The 20,897-nt window shown below is 55.3% G+C and overlaps 6 protein-coding genes across 6 annotated transcripts; 3 read left to right on the plus strand and 3 right to left on the minus strand.

The window, feature by feature from the left end:
* Positions 1-1,239: 1,239 nt before the first annotated feature.
* Positions 1,240-2,909, minus strand: CH63R_05703 (NCS1 nucleoside transporter; the record flags this gene model as incomplete). The annotated part of the gene is made up of 3 exons (XM_018300678.1): positions 1,240-2,336; positions 2,391-2,607; positions 2,664-2,909. 3 exons carry the CDS (start codon positions 2,907-2,909, stop codon positions 1,240-1,242), a joined length of 1,560 nt encoding a protein of 519 aa, XP_018158528.1.
* A 3,778-nt stretch (positions 2,910-6,687) lies between these two features.
* CH63R_05704 (uncharacterized protein) lies at positions 6,688-6,933 on the plus strand (the record flags this gene model as incomplete). The annotated part of the gene is made up of 2 exons (XM_018300679.1): positions 6,688-6,774; positions 6,838-6,933. The coding sequence occupies 2 exons, from the start codon at positions 6,688-6,690 to the stop codon at positions 6,931-6,933; spliced, it is 183 nt and encodes a 60-aa protein (XP_018158529.1).
* A 1,085-nt stretch (positions 6,934-8,018) lies between these two features.
* Positions 8,019-9,253, minus strand: CH63R_05705 (Isochorismatase; the record flags this gene model as incomplete). Its single annotated transcript, XM_018300680.1, has 2 exons — positions 8,019-8,801; positions 8,966-9,253. 2 exons carry the CDS (start codon positions 9,251-9,253, stop codon positions 8,019-8,021), a joined length of 1,071 nt encoding a protein of 356 aa, XP_018158530.1.
* Positions 9,254-10,808: 1,555 nt separating this feature from the next.
* Positions 10,809-12,019, plus strand: CH63R_05706 (Alcohol dehydrogenase GroES-like domain-containing protein; the record flags this gene model as incomplete). The annotated part of the gene is made up of 2 exons (XM_018300681.1): positions 10,809-11,005; positions 11,089-12,019. The coding sequence occupies 2 exons, from the start codon at positions 10,809-10,811 to the stop codon at positions 12,017-12,019; spliced, it is 1,128 nt and encodes a 375-aa protein (XP_018158531.1).
* A 960-nt stretch (positions 12,020-12,979) lies between these two features.
* CH63R_05707 (ATP synthase subunit G) lies at positions 12,980-13,760 on the plus strand (the record flags this gene model as incomplete). The annotated part of the gene is made up of 3 exons (XM_018300682.1): positions 12,980-13,244; positions 13,349-13,433; positions 13,487-13,760. The coding sequence occupies 3 exons, from the start codon at positions 12,980-12,982 to the stop codon at positions 13,758-13,760; spliced, it is 624 nt and encodes a 207-aa protein (XP_018158532.1).
* A 5,591-nt stretch (positions 13,761-19,351) lies between these two features.
* CH63R_05708 (Methyltransferase) lies at positions 19,352-20,486 on the minus strand (the record flags this gene model as incomplete). The annotated part of the gene is made up of 4 exons (XM_018300683.1): positions 19,352-19,913; positions 19,973-20,044; positions 20,113-20,412; positions 20,464-20,486. 4 exons carry the CDS (start codon positions 20,484-20,486, stop codon positions 19,352-19,354), a joined length of 957 nt encoding a protein of 318 aa, XP_018158533.1.
* Positions 20,487-20,897: the final 411 nt, after the last annotated feature.

Here is a 20,897-nt window from a genome sequence, read left to right on the forward strand (position 1 = left end):
GGAGAAGACTCGGAGTAAAAAGAATCGCGTTGTCTCTGAATACTACAGCCAAGTTCACCCATGTAACACTTTCAAGAAGCATAAAATCATCGTCAGTTCTCGACTTGTATCACTGCGGCGTGATTGTCCATCGGGTTTTTCGGTTTCACAGGTCACTCAAGTGATAACGAACGGCTTCTATAGATGAGGGTAATCGTGGATTCGCACGTGTGTAGAAGAGAGGATCTAACGTGAAGGGCAGCAATTACGAAGGCCGTGATATGGCAGGCCAGACGGACACACTCTGACGGAGATGGATCCGTGTGATCTGATTAGCCCAGCCATGCCAACGTCTCCATTTTCCCGATAATCCGATCGGCATTCCAACAGGTTTCTTCTACAGTTCCATATGGCTTTTCTTGACCGAATCTAGTTGGGCGGTTGGAAAGGGGATAAGAAGTATCGCCACCAATCGAGTACTGCAACTTATGAGAAGAGGAATTGACTTCAGAAGCCCGAAGACGCGGGGCATTCCCCCGATGCTTTTCGAGACAATGGAGCAAACCCTGTGGCAGCGACAACAGACAGGCCGCGGAAGAGACAGTGTTGGGGTTCGGAGACAGAAAGGAACTGCTCTCGTCCTAGTGTTTTTGTTTGCCAAGTCATGCGGTTCACTTTTGTGTACACTAACCCAAACGCCTTGTCAGTGGAGGTTAGCGCTCGGTGCTTATAAACCCGGGGGTTCAACTATGTGTAGGCTTGGATGCGTCGTGGGTAGAGCAGGAGAGTTTAGAGAAGCACTGGCTTTTAGCACATTTCCGCACTAAGAAGAGTGCATTATGCAACGACTCACTACCGCCCGGGCTAAGTTGCTGTAAGATGAAATACTAGAGGGAGGCCCAGGAAAGCTGGTTATATGTCCAAGATTATAAAATAACTAAGAAAAGACACAAACATGAACGGTCTGTTAGAATTTTAGTCGAGCAAAGACCATTAGTCAAAACGGCCCACACACATCTTGTTGTCGGATTAGCCGGTCCAGAGCGGCTTTACGCTGATTTGATTGATTTGGTTCACTAACTTCGAGAGCCTCTAAATAGGTTCCAAACACGACAATTCAACAGCAACATTAAAGGTTCCTTGATCCACCCAGCCCAACACCTCATGTCCCATCCACGCCGAATACCCCAGACGCCTTTGAATTTAGTATGTACAGTCCACAACCTGTTAATGCTACAACGGCAGTTCGTCCTCCCTAAACTATCTTTTGAAGACGGTTTTTTCAAGCGTACGCAGACCAATGTAGGACACTGACGCAAAGCTAAAAGCCAGCTCAAAGCCAATGTCACCACCAAGGTTGCCGCCGGCAAGTTTACCGATAGGGCCGGTAAACCACGTCTGCGACATGCCGAGGACGGCGCCCATGACGCCCATCAAGAAAGCCGCTATGGCGGCGAAGCCCGGCGGAAGACGAGACGGCGTATCGTAGTCCTCGATGTCGTACCCGGTGATGCCGCGGCGGAAGACGACGTGGTCGGTGATGCTGACGCCCTCGTAGATAGCGAGCCAGTAAGCGATGATGAGCATGAAGTTCTCGAGCCAGGCCTCGAAGCGATCGTAGCCGGGGATGCTGACGGCGATGTAGATGCCGGTGCCGACAAAGACCCACACGAAGCGCGGCACCCGCTCGGTCTGTTTCGAAAGAACTTGCAGTGAGAGGGAAACGGAGTAGATGTTGGGACAGTTGTTGGCGATGATGGATAGGGCAAGGATGACGAGACAGAACTGGCCAAAGCCGCCGAGGCGGGTGACGAGCACGGCTGCGAGTAGACCGCCAATCCCGGAGTTCGCATATGCAGCGGAGTAGGTCGGGTCAGAGACACTGGCGGTCATGACGGCGGCGCCCAAAAGCTCGGTGAAGCAAAGCGTGAAGAAGAGACCGGAAAAGGTGACGAGAAAAATCTTCAAGCGGGACGTGGACGCCGGGTAATAGCACGTGTAGTCCGAGGCATAAGAAGTCCAGCCCGTTGCGAAGCCGTAGACGCTGGCAGCGAAGGAGAGAACAGAGCCCGCTTCGGCGGGACCTGAATTCAGGGGCAGCATGCTGTTGAATTTTCCAGAGTGAGCGAAGACGCCGAGGACGATGAGGAAGATGATAGCGCAGGGGACCCAGGAGAACCGCTCGTAAGTGTGTACGATACGGTAGCCGAACGTGCATATGATGAGGGTCGAGATGGCGATGACGAGGATACCGGCCCATCCGGGCATGTCATTGTTGACGGCGTGGAACAGCTGAGCACCGACGATGGTGTTGACAGCCGACCAGCCCAGACACGCTAGAATGTTGAAGATGGCAACTAGGTCAAGAAGTCAGCACTGTCGTGACACAGTCGCCTCCTCCGCACACATACTCAGCTTAACTGCGTAGAAACCAAACCAATATCGAGAGAGAACCATCTGTCGCAGTCCGAACTTGGGGCCGAAAGTTGAAAAGAAGCAGACGGGCATGACGCCCATGAAGTTGATGAAGACGATGGTCAGAGCCGTGTCGACGTAACCGAGGTTGAAGACAGGAATAGCCAGGACGCCGATGGCGAAGGAGGATACAACCATGTTGGCCGAGCACCACTGTGAAAGGGTCAGGATGGATCCTGGGATTGAGCGCAGCCGCCGGCTGGACTTACCAACGTTCCGACGTTGGCGACGGCATCGTTGATTCGTTCATCTTCGGGGACCCTCTCGATGCCTCTCTGCTCTACACCCAACTTTCCCGCCAGCTTCTGGAGTTTGGCATATGTACTGATGCCGGTTGCGAAATCCGCCTGATGGATGACGCCGTCATTGCCCACGAACCCTTGCTCGACGTCACTGCCCGATTTCTTCTCGCCGCCGTTCGAAGAGACATCGCTCTTGTTCTCGAATAGGGCCATGTTCCGGTTCTGGGCGCCGACGCTCCCGTCTTATTGGTTATGAGGTTAGAGTTGAGTCACCGGCAGTTCATAGCTTTGCTTATCCGTCGACAAAGAGGAGACCGGTATGGACCTGATTATGGTTTTTGACTACCACCGTTGGACAGACGCGAGCGAATGCTCAAATCACTGGCAACTGTAAGAGGGTTGAGAGATTCACGGCCGACGCCAATGAACGCGGTGGCGAGCCGGACAGTAATATTCGTTGCGGAAAGTGGAGGAGCCCTTATCACAGCGCGACAGACGGGCGGTGGGTTCCAACGCAGATCTCTGGACTGGAGATATACAGCCTCAAGGGCGGGCATTTTTCTCTTTTCGGAGAGCACAAACCAGCTTTCTGAGGCGAAACTGGTGGGGGGACGATGGAGCGATCAAGATAAGAACCGCGGCATTGAAGACCTTTGACGGCCCACCGACGCGTCCCTGATGGCGGGACTGGTGTGGTTCGGAAGTAGACCGGCACCTGACAACCATCTAGGATAGGTTCAGCCAGGGGAACTGGAGCTCTGGTAGCGGGCTAGAAAAAAGAAGTGGGAGGCGAATTCGGGTGTTCCGGGCTGATGTGTCCAATGAAGCATGGCGAGAGAAGAGGGACTCTGGGTACTCGCCGGCCCAGTTGGAGGCCGTTGTGGATGACACTGTTCAGATTTCGGAACGTGTTGATCGATGCGAATCTACCCTGACGGGAAAGGGGGAGAGGGAACATCTGGCCATGACGGTATTGCAGGTTTCCATTATCGCTGACAGCGCACTGACATAGTGATGGGTCGTCGGTAGGTGAATATGCACACCACTTTGCAACCGGGAAGTCCAAGAACCTGCGACGCGGGAGACGAATTGAAGAGGAAGACTGAGAGCGCACCCTAGTTGTTCCCTGAAGGAAGGCCAGGGTTCTATATCTCCACCGATGGGTCTTGTCGCCTTGCTGATAAGAAGGGCATTTGTCAATTGGTCACGGAAGACGCAAGGTCTCCGCTGTGGGGCCGAGCCTAGCTGCCGCAGAGCCGACTGCACGAGACGGAGAGATATCACTTGGTGATGAGTGAGTGAGTGAGTGTATTGGATTGGGTGCCTAGGTAGGTTGGTAGGCGTTGGCGGCGGCTTTCTTCCACGGGGGTGCAGTGTGATTCTGCGAGATGCCCCAACCTGGGGACCCCGGAAAAAGACATGAAGAACAGTTCAAAGCCAAGCGAGTACATGTACGCCCTCTATCAGAACTCGGCAGGACCGAGCAAGATCGAATCAGGTCAGCGCGTGCCGGGTGAAGAGCATGAAACGAAAGGAACAGAGCCTCTCTCACTGCCCACAACAACCAAGGGCAGGGTTCGAGCCCACAAAGCTTAGCGTTCGGCCAGCATGCCAGCCCGTGGGCCGTGGCGGTGCATAATTCCGCGCGGTGAACCGGGGCTGCCCTGCCTTCCCTGCCCTGCCAGGCCATTTACATTAACCAGCGCCTCCCGTTCTTCATTGGCTTGTCCCTAATCGCCACACCTTGTTGCTCTGAGAGGGCACAGCTGTCTCGTTATACGACTAAGTCTTTAGGTGTTTGGTCAATTCCAACCGTTCCGAGTCTACGGGCGGCAGTGCTCGCGCATTCTTCCCAACATCTCTGGAGGGATTGGAAGACGGCGATTGTCTTACCTCGCACAAGGCAATCAATCACACTACGTTCTCCGCCATCGCTCTCGGCTCCAATTCCCGAGATTTCGAACACAAAAGTCACACAAACAACGCAACGCCCCCCACTCGGCGACACTCGCAACTCGTCAACAAACCGACCCGGGTCTCACCGAAGCCGCTCAACTAGGACTTGGTCTGTCTTACTGATAAACGGGACCTGGCGCGATTGTTCGTCGGCATTACTACAGCGGGAACGCTGCAGCCGTCGTGTCTCCTTGGTAACTTCAGATGGCGCACATCTAAGTACACGAATTAGAGGCAAGCCAGTATTCGAGTGACTCAAGTCTAGACATGCCCTTTGCGGCACGCTCTGTTTTACAAGCTCGTCGTCGTTCTGCGCAGGGGGCGCAGGGAAGTAAGACTGGACAGTCCACCACCCGGTAGCCCCCGGTCAAGACGCTGCTCCCTTCTGAGTCTCGTGGGACCAAATCATACCTTATGTGCGACAAAATCCGAGCTTTGGCCGCTAACAGCGCCGCTCTGTCTTTGTACCTTCGCGGCTTGGCTGCTTTGCTGTTGGGTTGGCCGCTTGGGACTACGCCCACCGGCTTTTCTTCCACAGAATCGGATCGTCGCCGTTGCAGTTGAGATACGGTATGGACCCGAGCGGACGCCAAACGATCAACAAGCATCAACAGTTGACAACAATTCTGATGATAATGATCAAGGTCAGCAGCCTCCCGTCGACCATTGCTCGATTTGAACGGCCTGGAGACCAGGGAGGTCCATGGTTCTTGGCAGACCCCACGATCTATCGACCACACGACCAAACCGCAATCTAATCTTAAAAAGAGACCTGGGCAACAAGCCACACATGTTCCGTGTTCTAAATGTCTGCAAGCATGCAGGAAAACAAAGCAAAGAAAAGAAGGGGGCAAGAAACCCACCACGGCCGACATTTCACTGTTTGCGTTTTGATTGCGACAAGTCTCGTGTCCGCCATCCGACTTACGTCGTCCTCTCAGCCACAGTTGCTATTCTCGTCTCACTTGTTGCCGCCCTGGTTGTGACTCCCGCGCCTCACTCTTCGTCACTTCGTATGTGTACTGTAGTATTCAGCCCCCGCTACCGGCCCCGGTCAATCTCGGGTCCTCAGCTGGAACGGATACTGGAGAGGGAGTCGGGAGACACTTCTCGCACAGACGGAGCTCCCAGCATGGTGTACTCAGTCCCTGCCGGACCACTAGCCGAGAGTTCGCGACAAATTGCCAGTAGTGTTTGTTTCCCTTCCCACGGTCTCGGCCTCAGCAAGCCAGCTCTCGCGACCTGTCCACTTTCCTGCTTGCGCCCAACATCCTAGTGGTCTCGGACTTGCACATCTTGCTCCATCATCCAAGGCCTTGGCAACTCCATCCTCGTTCATTGTTTCTCCGTCAAACGCAACACATGGGTGCCTCCTGCAAGTGCGAGGCCGACGGCATCAGTTGACAATGGCGCACCATGTGTCCGACATGGTAATGGGCAAGCTGCTGTGTCTCAGTGACGCATGTCAGATGTTGCGGATCCGAGGTGTGGAGGGGGTGCGGCTTCTGGAGCACACAACATCTGGTCTCTATCCCTTTCGTTTATCATTGCTTTCCAGAGCCGGCGTACATGAGACCCTCTTACCCACCTCATCCTTCGGGCCCTTCCACGACGACCCTTGCCCTCGGCCCCCATCTTCGTCGCCCTGTGAGCGGGAGATGGGCGTTGGCTAACACCAAGCTGCGAGGTGTGGCGCGGACTAACGCCATCACCCATGGCTCCCGCAGGGTCTCCTATCAGAGCAACGCTCGTGTGCGTCTGTTTATCCGTTTAAAGAGCACACATTCCTCCCGTCCCGCCTGTCTGCGGATCTCGAACCCATTGCATTCCTCCAGTTGCCTGGTTTGTCTCGTGGTATTTCATCCAACGCCCCTCCTCTTTCTCTGCCTTCATCGCCCGATCTCTCACTACCTTCAACTCTCTCACTATCTTCAACAGAGTGACGGACGACCCGTCCTGGAACCACTACCACTGCCCGAGGGCGAATCATTTGGCCATCTATCGCCTACCTGCTCTCACAACCCACAACGCAAACATGCAGCTGCCGACGGTTCTCTCACTGGCTCTCACCATGGTCTCTCTTGGTGCCTTCGTCCAGGGCAGACCGCTCCCCTGCCCAGATGTTCGTCTCAATCCACGCCGCCCCGTTCCCTTGACAACCGAGGCGTTCTAACTCTCAACCCAGGAGAAGCGCGATGACATCCTCAACGGCAAGGCCAGCCCCGAGATCTGCTGCTCGTACGGCATCTGCAAAGGCGATGTCGTGGTCACTAGCGGCTGAAGGAGCCAACCTTACCTCGAAGAACCTTCGGTGGCAACGTAGAAATAACCGCCACTTCGCAAAGCAACGACAACGGCATCAAAGCGTCGACTGTACCGCCATCTGGCCTTACTTTCTCTCACTCTTTCAGAAGCACCACCATACCATATGCATACATCGGCGTTCAAGCAGGTAAACATATCATCATTAAAGGCGTTGTGAGCGCAACCAAGGCCCATCCCCTTCTCTCCTCTCCCCACCCAACACCCGGAATGGATTGGGGTGACTCTTTTCCTTCGTCGAATGGAAGAACATGCGTTCAAGTTGCCTTTTTGGGATTGGGCGGGGGGGGGGGGGGGGGGGGGGGGGTGCGAGATACGCAGTTGCCGGGCAATGACTTAGCCTACCATTCGGCGTCTTTACATATTTGGTCAACGAATGGGATGACTGGGGGGCACTTCCGCACCGCCCGCTGGACTCAGGAGCGTGAGGCTGTAGGTGGGGAGCCCCATTGGCACCACGGAATGGCCATTTGGCCCTTTGTTGAAAATGGGAACGCAAGATGAACTGGACTTATTTGCTGAATGTTGATGGGTCTGTAGGGGCACGGAACCGTTCAGGTCACCCGCGAGTACGAGGCTTTACATACGGAGACGAGCTTGCCCGCTCCCTCTCTCTCTCTCTCACACACACACACACACACACACACACACATGCATGCACACATTTACTGGTGTTACAAAGCTGTCACGAGAATTTAAAGCAGCATCATGAACTCATGTAATACGAGCCATACCGTCCGCCACAGCCTCGAATGAATACAGACAAAGAAGATTGAACAAGCTAGATAAGAATGAGCAGAGAGAGAGGGAGGGGGGGACAGGCCGCTCATTGTGTCGAAATTGTGCTGACTGGACCGCCTCTCGGAAACATTTCGTGGCCGCCCACCCACGTGTTCGTTTATTGGCCACTGTCTCGTATCGTGACACCACCCTCTTGGTTTTCCGTGACGAGATTAGGCTTTCTCGCCCAGCCTCTTTCTCTCTGTCTCTCTTTCTTTTGTTTGCTCTCCAACGACCAATCTGGTCTCCACTCTCCACTCATCGTCAGCTTTTCGTGCACTCGCAACTCGAGCCGACCGCTCGTAATGCCAATTGACTACTCACCTTCAGAAGACCCCTCCTTGCAATGCGAGGCGGGCGGGCCGCTGTCGTGTTGTTGAACCTCTCACGAGGCCTTCCCCGCGAGGAAAGTCTCGCTCGAGGTGACGAACCCGAACGAGCCCTGCGATGCGATGCTGAGTGAGCACCCGGCCAGCGACTGTAGCTTCCACCGCGACCACGGGAACCATGCCAATGGGATTGGGGCGTAGGGAGGAGGGGACTCACGGCGACATTGTACAGGCATACCTCCTGGGCCCTAGGCGTCTTCGTCGCACAGCAGTCCTCGAGCAAGATACAGTCCCACCCAGCGTTGTAGGCATCCGTCAGTGTACTCAGGACACACTGGTCCGTGTTGACGCCGCAAAAAAGAAGAGTTCGAGTGCGTTCATCCTCCCCCCCGCCGGAGTCCGCCGCCGACCCGGATCGCTCCAGGTACCTCCGGAGCGGCTGCTCTGGGCTCCACATGCCCGACATCCTATTCTTGTTGCAGCGCACGTCCTCCGGGCAGGCGCTCAGCTTCAGTGGCTCGTAAATGTCGGCATTCCACTCCCCGGCGACGAGGCAGCGCCCCTGACCGTCGCCGAGATCCGCGCCTAGACCGAGTCGGACGACCGTGTCGCCTGGCCCCTCCCCCCCCTGGATCAACGATCGAGAGAAGCCGCGCTGGACGCCGGCGGGCATGGCCGCGAGGTCGCCGTCGTCCAGACCCCAATTTAGCCAAATTACCTATGTTTCGTGCATGTGACGGTGAGTTATGTTACCTCATGTACCCCTCGGCAGAAGTTCCCTCCCACTCACCCTAACTGTCGGGAGACTGGCGGGAGGTAGGTAAGGCAACATCTGCCGGGGGTGCTTCCAGACGACCGACGGGCGGGAGCACCAATACGTACCTGGATGCCTAGTTCGCGGCATTTCTCAATGACCCTCTTCGTCTTCTCCGCCGCGGCCAGCCCGGCCGGATGGTTTCGACACCTCGGGTGCAGAAAGTAGTTCTGCATGTCGACAATCACGAGCGCCGTGCTGCGGGGTGCGACCGAAATGGACGTCTCAGCGGGCCCTTGGCTCGTGCCGACCGTCCAGGCCGGCGAACGGCCCCGGGTGAGATCATAGGTTCGCGATGATCTCTCGTAGTGCCATTCGTCGCCCGTCGGGCCAAAGGTCAAGTCTGAGCGGCGCATGACGAAGACGAGTGAGAGTCCGAGATTTCTCCTCGGATGTTCTGGCCCCGACTGCGGGTATAACTCGGAACTTCCCCTGGTCGCGGGGATTTTGGTTCGAGCGATTGAGCGGTATGGCAATTGTGGTATGTAAGTCGAGAGAAAGAGAGTCGAGAATCATTTATGCGACACCACCCAAAAAAGGTCATTGGGAAATCCCGCAGGCGCAGCGTTTGTGCATACGCAAGTGTCTAGACACGTTTTGCACATCCCGAGCATGCATCGGCGCGGCCAGTCTCTTCCGATTCTGGGCGAGCGATGGTCGATCCCGGCCGACAAGAAGAGACACAGAAAGAGTCGCACAACCCAATCGCATACATCCTGCGTCGACTTGCACGCATGGGCATCAAATTTTCAGAATGGTGATCCGCTTCTGGGTTGCGCGTATGGGCGGATAAGTCGACCAGCGACCAGAGATTCCCCATGTAGGCGCATATCGAAAAGGGAGGTAAAGGACCGAGGTTACCCAGCTTCCCCGTGCCTGGGGCGAACCGGGGGGGGGGGCCTCGGGGCCGACGGTCGGATTGCTCAAGGGACTAGTCAAGTTGGTGCGCGAGGAGGTTTCGGTACGGAATAGAGCCAAGGGAAATGCTGCATCGGGCACCATCGCGATTCGTGGAGCGAAATGATTAGAGAGACGATGGACGACAGAAGCCCCGACGAAGGGACCTGGTCTAGAAGCCACGTGAAGGCATGGAAAAAAATGAAAAGAAAAAGACGAGGGGCGGGAACCCCCTCCGCTGAATAACGGCCCAGCTGATGTACCCCTCCCGACGCGCCTGGACCTGCGAGCTTGCGAAAACTGCGAGAACTGCGAGACGAAGCGCGTCCAACAGTTGAGGAAAGCGCTCTGGTTGTGCGAGCGTCGCGCGGAGCATGATCAATGTCGGGTACGGATCGTCGTCGTGATTGGAGCGGGAAGTCGCAAAGAGGTAAAATCGGTCTTACAGCGACCGAACAATTCCCACAACGCGGCAGCGCCCCACCCCCCTGCCAACAAGCTTCGACCCTGCGTGACGTTGCGACGTGGGGAACCGGGGACGACTATTCGCCTCGAGGGGCCGCCGTGGGCGCATCCTCGACCTCCAAGAGGGGGTTGATGAGGGGCTGGATTAAATCATCGAGGGGCCGAAGAAGCTCCTGGTTGCTTGACCCGGAAAAAAAAAAAAAAGAGGACTAGCGAGGGGAGAAAGAGTCCACGAGGTCTCCAAGGTAGGCATTGGTATGTGGCAGTAGGTATATATCCAACCGACTGACCGTTCAGCCCGTGAGTGGTTTTGCGCTCCAGTTTCGTCTTCCCGCTACTCCGTCTCTTCCTCGTCTCTCGTCCATCCATTCATCCTCCCGCTCTTCAGGCTCCCGCCGCTGCCGTCAGTCGTCTCGCCGATCTCTTGCACTCACGCTTCAAACACACCGCCGAATCCCCTCGTGCCTCTTGGATAGACACATCCTTGAACGGTTTTCAGAAGGCCCTGTCGAATCACACACACAAGCTCAAGAGTCCCCCCATCTTACAATGTCTCCCTCCGCTGTTGACCCTCCTGCATCCGTCGGCTCTGTCAAGCCGTCCAAGGCCAACATTGGCGTCTTCACCAACCCCGCACACGACCTGTGGATCAACGAGGCTGAGCCCAAGCTGGAAGCTGTTCAGGCCGGAGAGGGATTGAAGCATGGCGAGGTCACAGTGGCGGTCCGGAGCACCGGCATTTGCGGGTAAGCAAGCAGCAAGCATCCTGGCGACAGCGACAGCGAACATTACCCGCAATAGAGGACAAAATTAACACAAACACGTACAGGTCCGACGTTCACTTTTGGAAGCACGGATGCATCGGTCCCATGATTGTCGACGGTGACCACATTCTCGGCCACGAATCCGCCGGTGAGATCCTCGCTGTCCACCCCAGCGTCACCCACCTCAAGGTCGGCGACCGCGTCGCCATCGAGCCCAACGTTATCTGCAACGCCTGCGAACCCTGCTTGACCGGCCGTTACAACGGCTGCGAGCAGGTCCAGTTCTTGTCCACCCCGCCCGTCCCTGGTCTCCTGCGCAGATACGTCAACCACCCCGCCGTCTGGTGCCACAAGATTGGCAACATGACATACGAGAACGGCGCCATGCTGGAGCCTCTGAGTGTTGCCCTCGCCGGCATGCAGCGTGCCGGCGTACGCCTCGGCGATCCAGTCCTCGTCTGCGGCGCCGGCCCCATCGGCCTCATCACCCTTCTCTGCGCCAAGGCCGCCGGTGCCTGCCCACTGGTCGTCACCGACATTGACGATGGACGTCTGGCTTTTGCCAAGGAGCTGGTGCCCACGGCCATCACGCACAAGGTCGGTCGTGGAACTGCCGAGGAGGAGGCCAAGCGCATCGTCGAGTCCTTTGGAGGTGTCGAGCCCGCCGTGGCCATGGAGTGCACCGGCGTTGAGAGCAGTATCGCCTCTGCCGTCTGGGCTTCCAAGTTCGGTGGCAAGGTCTTCATCATCGGTGTAGGCCGTAACGAGATCAACTTTCCCTTCATGCGCGCTAGCGTCCGCGAGGTTGACATCCAACTGCAGTACCGCTACTGCAACACTTGGCCCAGAGCCATCCGGTTGGTTGAGAGCGGTGTCGTCGACCTCAGCAAGTTGGTGACGCACAAGTTCACGCTTGAAGACGCCCTCGGCGCTTTCGAGGCGGCCAGAGACCCCAAGTCAGGTGCGATCAAGGTTATGATCCAGAGCCTGGACTAAGCTGCGCTGGTGTGACAGGGTTGGTGTTTTTTGGGCATAATCCGGAGGTGTTGGCGATTTGGTGTCATGAATGATTGGTTCTTTCCCTCTGTTTTCTTTCTGTTCGTGTTGGATATAACTTAGACGTATTCCCAATGAAACCCTATGATACCATTTAGAGAGTGCGAATTGATGTTGTGGGAGTAGGCGTTCGGGGAAGAAAGTGAGGATGCATGTGGCCCTGGGGATAGGGACGGATGATACTATGGTGAGGACATTGGCTGCTGTTCGAGGCATGTGAGAGGAGTGACAAAACAGCAATCCGTGCTAGAGGGAAAGCCCGCAAGGGGAAGAAGCATCAAGCACCTCAAAATATAGCGTCCCTATCGCAGGACAGGATTCCTTCTGCCCCAGTTTCCTGCGTCGCTGCCCGCCTGTCACAAGTTCATCAGGCTCCTTCCTCTCTCAGGCCCATAGCGGCCAAGAGCTCTGCACTTGAACATCCCTAGGTAGGTAGGCAGGTGGTGTGAAAACAAAGCCCCGCTCATTGTGGATACAAACTCACCTACGCGATTGGCCGTGTCTAAAACGGTATAGGTCGCTAGAACACCTTATGGTCAGCGCGTTAGGTATCCGTACCATGTATCTGAACTGACCTCAATTGGAATTTTCATCACTTGCCTTGGCCCAGCACGCACGGGCCATTCGTCCGGCTCGCAACAACCAGCACAAGCGAAATCTTCCGAGAGGTCGGAGGCAGAGCAGACTCTGGCAGCAGAGCTCTTTTTTTTTCACCTTCACGCAGAAACACACACCCCCATCACCACCCCTTCCCATCAATTGGCCGCCAACGAAGCTCCCTTTTCGACCCCGGAGCCGCCCACATCGACGCATCCCGATCCGAGATCCAGATCCCCGATTTTCAATCCCCTTCTCCCGACGTCGACGTCCTCAAACACCCACCCCCCCTTCGGTCCCAAAATGTCTTCCGCCCTCGCCCGCCCGCTGATGCGGACCACCGCTCGCACCCTCCCTTCGCGCCTCGCCGTCCGTTTCGAGTCCACCGCCTCCAAGAAGGCCAGCGAGTCCGCGAAGGATGCCGCCGGAAAGGCCAGCGAGTACTCGGCCAAGGCCGCCCAGGGCCTGAGCCGTGCCGCCAGCGCCGCTGGTCCCGCTCTCTCTGGCGCCGTCAGCGCCCTCGGCAAGGTCGGCGGCCGCACCGGCAAGGTTATCAACTTCATCGAGAGTATGTGCCATCATCCGAGACGAGGAATATATGAGGACAAGCACCATTGAGCGCCGCCATCAAGCTTGGTCGGCCCAGTTGCTGACGTGTGTGCGCGACTACAGAGCAGGTTCCTTGGGTCATCTACTACTCCCGCGTCGGCCTTGAGCTGTCCAAGATTGTCTTCCACGGCCAAAAGATGGCTCCTCCGTGAGTTGCTTTGGCACTGATACGGGCTTGCCGCCTGCTAACGATCAACATAGCCCCGTCAGCACCTTCCAGTCCTACTTCCAGAATGCCGTCGGCATCCTGAAGAACCCCAGCACCCTCCTGAGCTCCGTGTCCTCGACCGCCGGCTCTGCTGCCTCTGCCGCCGCCGCCAAGCCCGCCACCTTCGCCTCGCGCATCAACACCGCTACTGTGGCCTTCGGTGCCGTCGTCGCTGCTGAGTGCCTCGGTTTCTTCACCGTTGGCGAGATGCTTGGCCGTCTGAAGCTTGTCGGCTACCACGGCGAGACCCACGCCGTCCATCACTAAAGAGCGAACACCGAGCCTCCCCGTCTCAAATGGACTTGAAGGGAAACGGAACGGGGAATGGTCTGCTCCTCATTAATTCAAACTGCATCTAAAGAAAGAGCGCAAATAGTGGTGTCGGGATATAGAATTTGGTGGAGAGAGGGATAGGTGTTTTGGAACCATGACGTGAACGCTCGATGCCCGTGGTAGAGGTTCGTGTTTCCAGTCTCACAGCTCCTGGTCGAAATTCAGTCGACTGCTGTGGAGCTGATGTCTGGGCAGCGCAGAAAGAAAACGGCCTGGCGGCAATGGAACCGGTCGTCGGGCCGTATCCTCGACAGGCCCCTTATTATTTCCTTATGTAGACTTTGTACATCACACGTCAACCGCAGCCCACCCATGCTGCGAAACCTGCCTCCTGCAGGTAAATAACAGGAAACCTTTTGGACTACCCTTGCCGCTCGTTTTGAATTCGAAACGAATCTTTCCTATATCCGATATCATAGTTCAAGCGGTAAACTTCACATCTAGTTTCCCAGGGAGGGCACGCCAATAGCCTAGCCAACCTGATTTGCACATACATCCTCGCTGACAATTCTTCTTGAGTCCTGACTGGCTGCTGGACTAAATTGAGCGATGGCTCCAACTCTAGGACCGGGGGGCTTCTTAAACATCTCGTGTAAAGTTTGACGTAGAACGCAGTCACTCGAAAATAAGAGCTAGCTAGCTAGCCAGAACCTCGCGCCGACTACCTCGAGCTAGACAAAGCTTATGTTCGCAACAACAAGCATAATCTACGATTGTTGAATCCTATCCTTACCATCTGAAATAGCTAGTCCATCTTGAGTCAATGGAGGCCATGTTGTACAACTTTATACAATCATGCCACGAAAACACCAAAAGCCCAAAAGTCCATATTCCCAAAGTGTAGTTCCCCCCTTCCCCGTCAGTTTGAGAACCCGGTCGTTGGATTAAACTAGCCAGACACCTCTCACGCCGTCCTCGCACTTACAGCAGTCAAAGTAAAGCCTCAGGGTGACAGACCACTTCGCCGCCGACCAGATGAGCCCAGGTCTGAGAATCAGGGACAACCCCTGAGCGAGGTACAGAAGATGTAGCGCAGCCTCCGTGACGTTTGTAGGGCGTCGGCTCCCTCCCCTACGCGGCACACGTGCTCTCAAAAGGATAAGCCGAAAGGGTCAAGAAAACTGCCTGCTAACGTTACGGCAGTGGTACTGCACCGTCCGTCATGGTGTCTTCCTTATCAAGCATTCACCGCGTAGAAACCCAACGGTTTGTTGAATTTGACGTGCGGCGACCAGGGGACAAGTTCTGCCTGTTCCAGATAACCTGGATGGGTAGAGATACCGGTCGCTTCGAGGAGCATACCCCCGACAACGGGTGCAATCAATTGGGGACTTCTACAACCCGCAGAACCCGCCGACCCCCCCCTGCCACATTACCATTCCCTCGGGTTGCCCCATGAAAGCAAACAACCCGTCCGGAAACGGCAATGTACTGGTGCGTCGTGGTGGTCAGCCTTGATGGAGAGCCAATGGGGACCAAAGTACCTAACTCTGCATCGCATGTCCATCTCGAGAAGGGGAACCAAAGCTTGAGAGAGATGATGCCGTCCTTCCGAGAACACTTTTCTCGCCCAGCCGCCACTCGCTCCCCCTCTTTGGTTTTTGAAAGTGTATAAAGGCCAGCAGGTGAGCGGGCCAGTCAGGGGACTGTAAAAGGTGCCGGTAACTTGCTTCGTCAAGTGTACGATGCCATCATCCTTATGAGCCATCTCCCTTCTCCTTATTGACAACTCCCGAGAGGTAAGATGGGTGAATGACTGCGTGTTGGTCCTCTACACTACATATCAATAATTCTCGGAACGTTACTGTTGGTGGCTCCCTTTGTCAATGGCCCGGGCAGAGAACACATCGTTGAGGTAGGAATATGAAGCTCGTAGTTCAGATGCGGGTCTGAAGCCATATGCTCTCGTAACGCTTGACCTTTTGGGCCCCAACTAACGGGCTGAGTCATCGGCGAAAATCAATCATGTTCTCGTAACATCATCAAGACGGACAAGTTCCAAGGTAGGCCCTCTTGTGGGGAAAGAAAGAACAACGACAGAACAAGGACTCATGGCCCGGGAAACATCCAAGGGAACCCTAACGCAACCAGCCTTGAGGAAAAGGAAGAGGATATACACTTCGAGGGTGGAAGAAGTAACAAGAGACCGACACCGCCCTCCCGCATGGCATGAGGACGTTCAATCGCCCTTATGCCTCCCACCCAACAGCCCTAAGCAGGAAACGTGTTACAAAGGCTGACAACCTGGTTTTAGGTAGAGAGTGGACTGTTGCGGGCCGTGGTTCTGCCACCCTCCCCCCTCTCCCCACGCCAAAACCACTCGTTCCACCCGCCCGCTCGCCCAGCCCTCACCTAATCAACCTGCAGAGCCAGTTATTCCCCCATGACAGACAGATCCCGATCCGCAAGCATTCAGGCCCAGGACTCGGCTGCACAAGACTCTGTGAGCCTAGTCGGTGGACCAAGACCATGACGGTACATGACCGAGTGTGTCGGACAGAAGCGGGGAGAAGAAGGCAAGGGGAGAGGAAACGGGCCTGCTCCCGCAATATTGCATGATACTCTCCCTGATCTTCATTCTTGGCCGCCCATTCGTCCCATTAACAGCGCCATTTTCATTTTGGTTTGTTTCTTTTTGCTGCGGTACAAGTGGGGGAGGGACAAATCGCGCAACTCTAACCCAGTGCACTTATCTCAAGGACCCGTGTTCCCAGATCTGGGCGTCAGGCGCCCGGTTGTTTACAGATACATCCGACACGGGAATTTGAAGAACCTAGACGGGGTAGGGAAGGAGGAGGAGGAGGAGGAGGAGAGAGGTGATTCTGGATGATACATGAGGATGCAGGCGTCTATATGCATATGAAATGCACCGTGTGTGAGTGGAGTGGGATGAGAGAAAGAAGAGGAGGGGGGCAAGGCGGACTCCAAATTGAACATTTTGGAAAGTGATTGGCTAACCCACCAACGACGACTGCAGGCAACGGGATCCTCTCCGCGATATGCAAACCGCACGTCGAGGTGGCTGGTGCTGCCAGCCGTCTGCAAGCCGTGGCGAGTCTGCGCTTTTCCAACCTCTTCCGGGGAAATACACGCCACCAGCGGAGGGAACGGAGAAGGGACCGTACGAAAAAATAAAAAATAAAAAATAAAGGGGGGGGGATTTAGAGGAAGATGAAGAAGTCGAAGGGGAAGGAGAAGTAACAACAGCATGCTCGGCAAGCCTTTGGGGTGTCTCCAGTATTGGGCGTGCAGGAAGCGTCATGCGTTGAGGGGCTTGGTGAAGTGCATACCTGTATCGTTCACTCTCAGTTGCGAACCTGCAGGACATGAGCCAACGGAACGTGACACGTAAGTAAGGTGCAGCCTGCAAAAGCTACGTTGCGGGCATCTTAGATGATGCCGTTTCCTCGCCTCCCTCCCTGTTCCTCGACGGCGCACCGGGCTGCTACACATGCCTGAGCGCCTCTTTGCTTTGCTACCCAGCGGTGATTGAACGACAGCGACGTTCCCATCCTGGCGAGGGACCCTCCTGATGGGACCGCAGCGATGGCAAACGGCCAAGACCAACCCTTTCCTCGGTGAAAGTTATCGGTACAGCTCACCAAGAGTGGCTGGCTATTGCGGACAGGCATGCGAGATACATGAAACCTGCAAGACAATGTGGAGGTGGTAAGAGAAGGGGAGACAGAAGAAGAAAGAAAGACTGTCGGTACTGCAGCGAGGCTCGAAGTGACAGCGTGTTCATGTATCCCATCCTGGGCTCTGTTTGCTTGCAACCTTTGAAGGCATACGACGAGACTTGCCGTCAGTCTAGTTCATCCTCAGCCTAGGTAGGTGAATCATGGGCCTACCTCCCGTGGCCTGTCTTTGTCTCCAAGGGTGTGGACCATAAACGTGTGGCTCAGCTATTTCACACAATTCATCACGCCAAGGAGATAACGAGCCCGACTGTGACGTATACCGGATCGTCGTCATCAGTAAATGTCTCGAGCGGTCTCTCCCAGGCGGGCTGCGATTTGGGGTCATCGTTATCATAGTCCAGCTTATCTACACGCCCAACTTGAAATGAGCAAGAGGAAAACAAATAGCGGCCACAAATATCAGCTTTTGTCTCCTCCACGCAGACATGAGACAGCCCGCCGTCCGATTTCAACCGTGACACCAAAACAACAACATGCCATTCTTTGCAGGCTGACGCAGCTCTCGTTCCTCTCTATCCACACCATCCCGTCTCCATCATGTGTTATGTATGATGGCCAACACCGCAAGGACAGGTCTAGCGCTTCAATGCCGAGAACGCAAAGAAAATTAAGAAATATGGAAACCCTCGAATAGGACGCCAAGGGCACCGCGCTATGATTCTGGTCGAATGAGGCCGTTTCCTCTCCATTGCAGCAAATCCGAACGAAGGACATGGGGAACAAAGAGATGCCGACATCTTGGCCAGTACCTCATACAGCCAAATCAATGCGACAAGGGGATCTCCGGGACGACGAGAAGTCTCATCGAGATGATCGATATTCGACGGTAACAGACGGGTTGTAGTTCAACGGGTTGAATGGGGGTATATTGCTAAGACGTTGACAGCGTTACTTGCGCTGGGCTTGTTTCAAAACTCAAAAGGGGTGCTTCCGGGTCCAGGATGGGGATGTTGTCGAACGATGTTCAAGGCGAGCGGTTGTGACCCAAGTAGACCCTGGCGACAACAGGGTGATCCGAGGGACAGAGGGGCCCTCGGGGAGAAGATGGCGTGGATTAAAAAAGGTTGAAAGAGACAACAGCTGACCGTAAGACTCGACACGATTTCTGTTGTGTGGACGGATGAACACAGCCACGTGAAGCGGGCAGCTCGTAGCCTTGGCCGGCTTTCGAAAAACACGGCGGCGACCTCCCTCGACGAGACGTCATTCGCGAACCCGAGAGTCGTGATTCGACAGAAACAAGTCAGACTGCCGGCTTGACAACGTCTGATAGGTGCATGATCAACGACAAGTTTCCCAACCCCGTGCCGGAACAAGACTTGACAAGGTAAGCCATATTTCTTTCCCCGGGACGCAGGGTGCAAATGACGCAAGGCGATGTATTGCATGAGGGATCGCATGGGTTGGCCCGCTGGCGGCGCAACAACCGAAGTAATTGGTCAGTTGGCAGTGAGCCCAACGTGTTAGGAAGATGGATGGGTGCAAACAAAGAAAAAAATCGCTATAGCGGTCCAATTGATAGGCGTCTCTTCGCGAGGTATCCGATTTCGTAGGCTCGCCTCGTCCCAGTCCAGACCCGTACCGGCTTCGACGGGAGGGTAACGGCATGAGAGTCCCCAGCGCCGTCAAATCCAATCTCGTGTAATGGGAACCCCTCGGCATTTCGGGCGGCCCCTTTTCGGATCATTGGCTGGGTTTTGTAGCCGTCCAAACAAACCTGGGTTCGAAGATTAGCACATTGAGCCAGCCCCTGAAGAAAAGAAAGAACAAAATGCAAAACAAAAAATGACCCAGCAGCTACCTCGGCAATCTGCATATGGAAACTCACATTCGGCAGTAGGCATGTACGTGGAGCCGGCAAATGTCCATCTTGAGATCTTCCACCAGCCTCTCCACCTGGTGAGTTGGCCAACCTTCTATTTGAACGAAGGGTGCGAGTGTTAGGGCCTCGAAACCATGTGTCAAGCCGAGATTGAACCACCGACCAATCTCCTGCTCGAAAGCGTCAGTGCTCCACGGGTTGATCGGCAGTTTGACCACTTCCTCGGTGATGTTGGTAAAACCCGCAGCATGAAGTTCTGCTCTGGTGTCGAATATGTCTATGGGTTGCCTGTAAGTCTGCATCGCACGCTGCAAGGTGTTGCCCCATAGAACAAGAGGCGAATCCGGTGGCAAGGTGTTGTCGTCGCTACGGAACATCCATTCAACTTCCACCTGCTCGATACAGCCACCAGGCCTGATGTGCCTGAAGGATTTTCGGTACAGATCTGGCCAGTCCCGTATGGAGCCGAGCAGCATCTGAATGTGGACCATATCGAAGGTCTGCTCTGGCGCTGGCCACGGCGCTTCGACATCGGCGCGCACGAACGAAACACACGTGGGAATCCTATTGAAAAAGTGAGCCCATGTGTCGCCAAGCACCGCGGGGAATGCACGAGAACATACACTTTGGGTTGAATGTAGGCAAGGTCGAGCCCTAGTACGCGGCCCTGGTTGTCCTCGCCCTTGTAAAGCGAGCTGCGGCGAAAATGTTAGCAAACAGAGGGCTGCAACCTGGTGCAAGAAGAGTGGGATGTGTATCTTACTCGCCGACGTCGATGGCCCAAATGCCAGTGCCCGTCCCGAGATCAAGGACCTGAGCCCTCTCGGGCAATGATGCATCATGCAGTCTGCTTTTTCTTGCCAGGAAGATGAGCTTGTGGAAGATGTCCAGCCTGTCTTGTTCGGCCTGAAAGGTTGTGTTAGCTAAAGGTTCTTTTTTCCTTTTCATGTCATGAATCCAGGAGCGACTTGCCTCGTCGATCGGGAGCAAGTATCTGCCTCGTCTAAAACCCCCATAGACACGGCCGTGATCAGAATAATCCGAAGCGGCATCGGGAGTCCCACTGGAGATAGCATGTCAGCGCCCCGTCGCGGAATCCATGGGAATGACATACCTGTTTTGAGACATTGCTACCATACGAACAAATGCGTGTATCGCGAACTGTACGGGTTGTAACTAGAGTCCGCCGTTGAAGACGGGACTGTGACAAGCGCTGAAGAAGTTGTTTCCGAATGAGTCTCGGATCAGTGACATCAATGGGTAGATGCCGTATCGAGGCCGGCAGGGACTGTGACTGCGAACCAGTGCAGAAGTCGTAAGTCCGTCAAACTGCCTTGCCTTGGTGGTCGTAGTGCAGCGTAGTGGCAGAAGGATTTCCCCCTCCTTTCTAGCGAGCTTTGGCAAGTCAGCATTGATAGGACATGCGTTGCAAGGGGATCAATAGGTCGAGGTATGAATGTGATGCTGGTGATTTTTGAAACATGGAAAAGGGATTGGACCTTGCCGAGTGGGATTGAGAGGCGGGCAATTTAAAACGCGCGTGCAGCA

This window comes from Colletotrichum higginsianum, chromosome 4, assembly GCF_001672515.1.
Source record: "Colletotrichum higginsianum IMI 349063 chromosome 4, whole genome shotgun sequence".
Lineage (NCBI taxonomy): Eukaryota > Fungi > Ascomycota > Sordariomycetes > Glomerellales > Glomerellaceae > Colletotrichum > Colletotrichum higginsianum.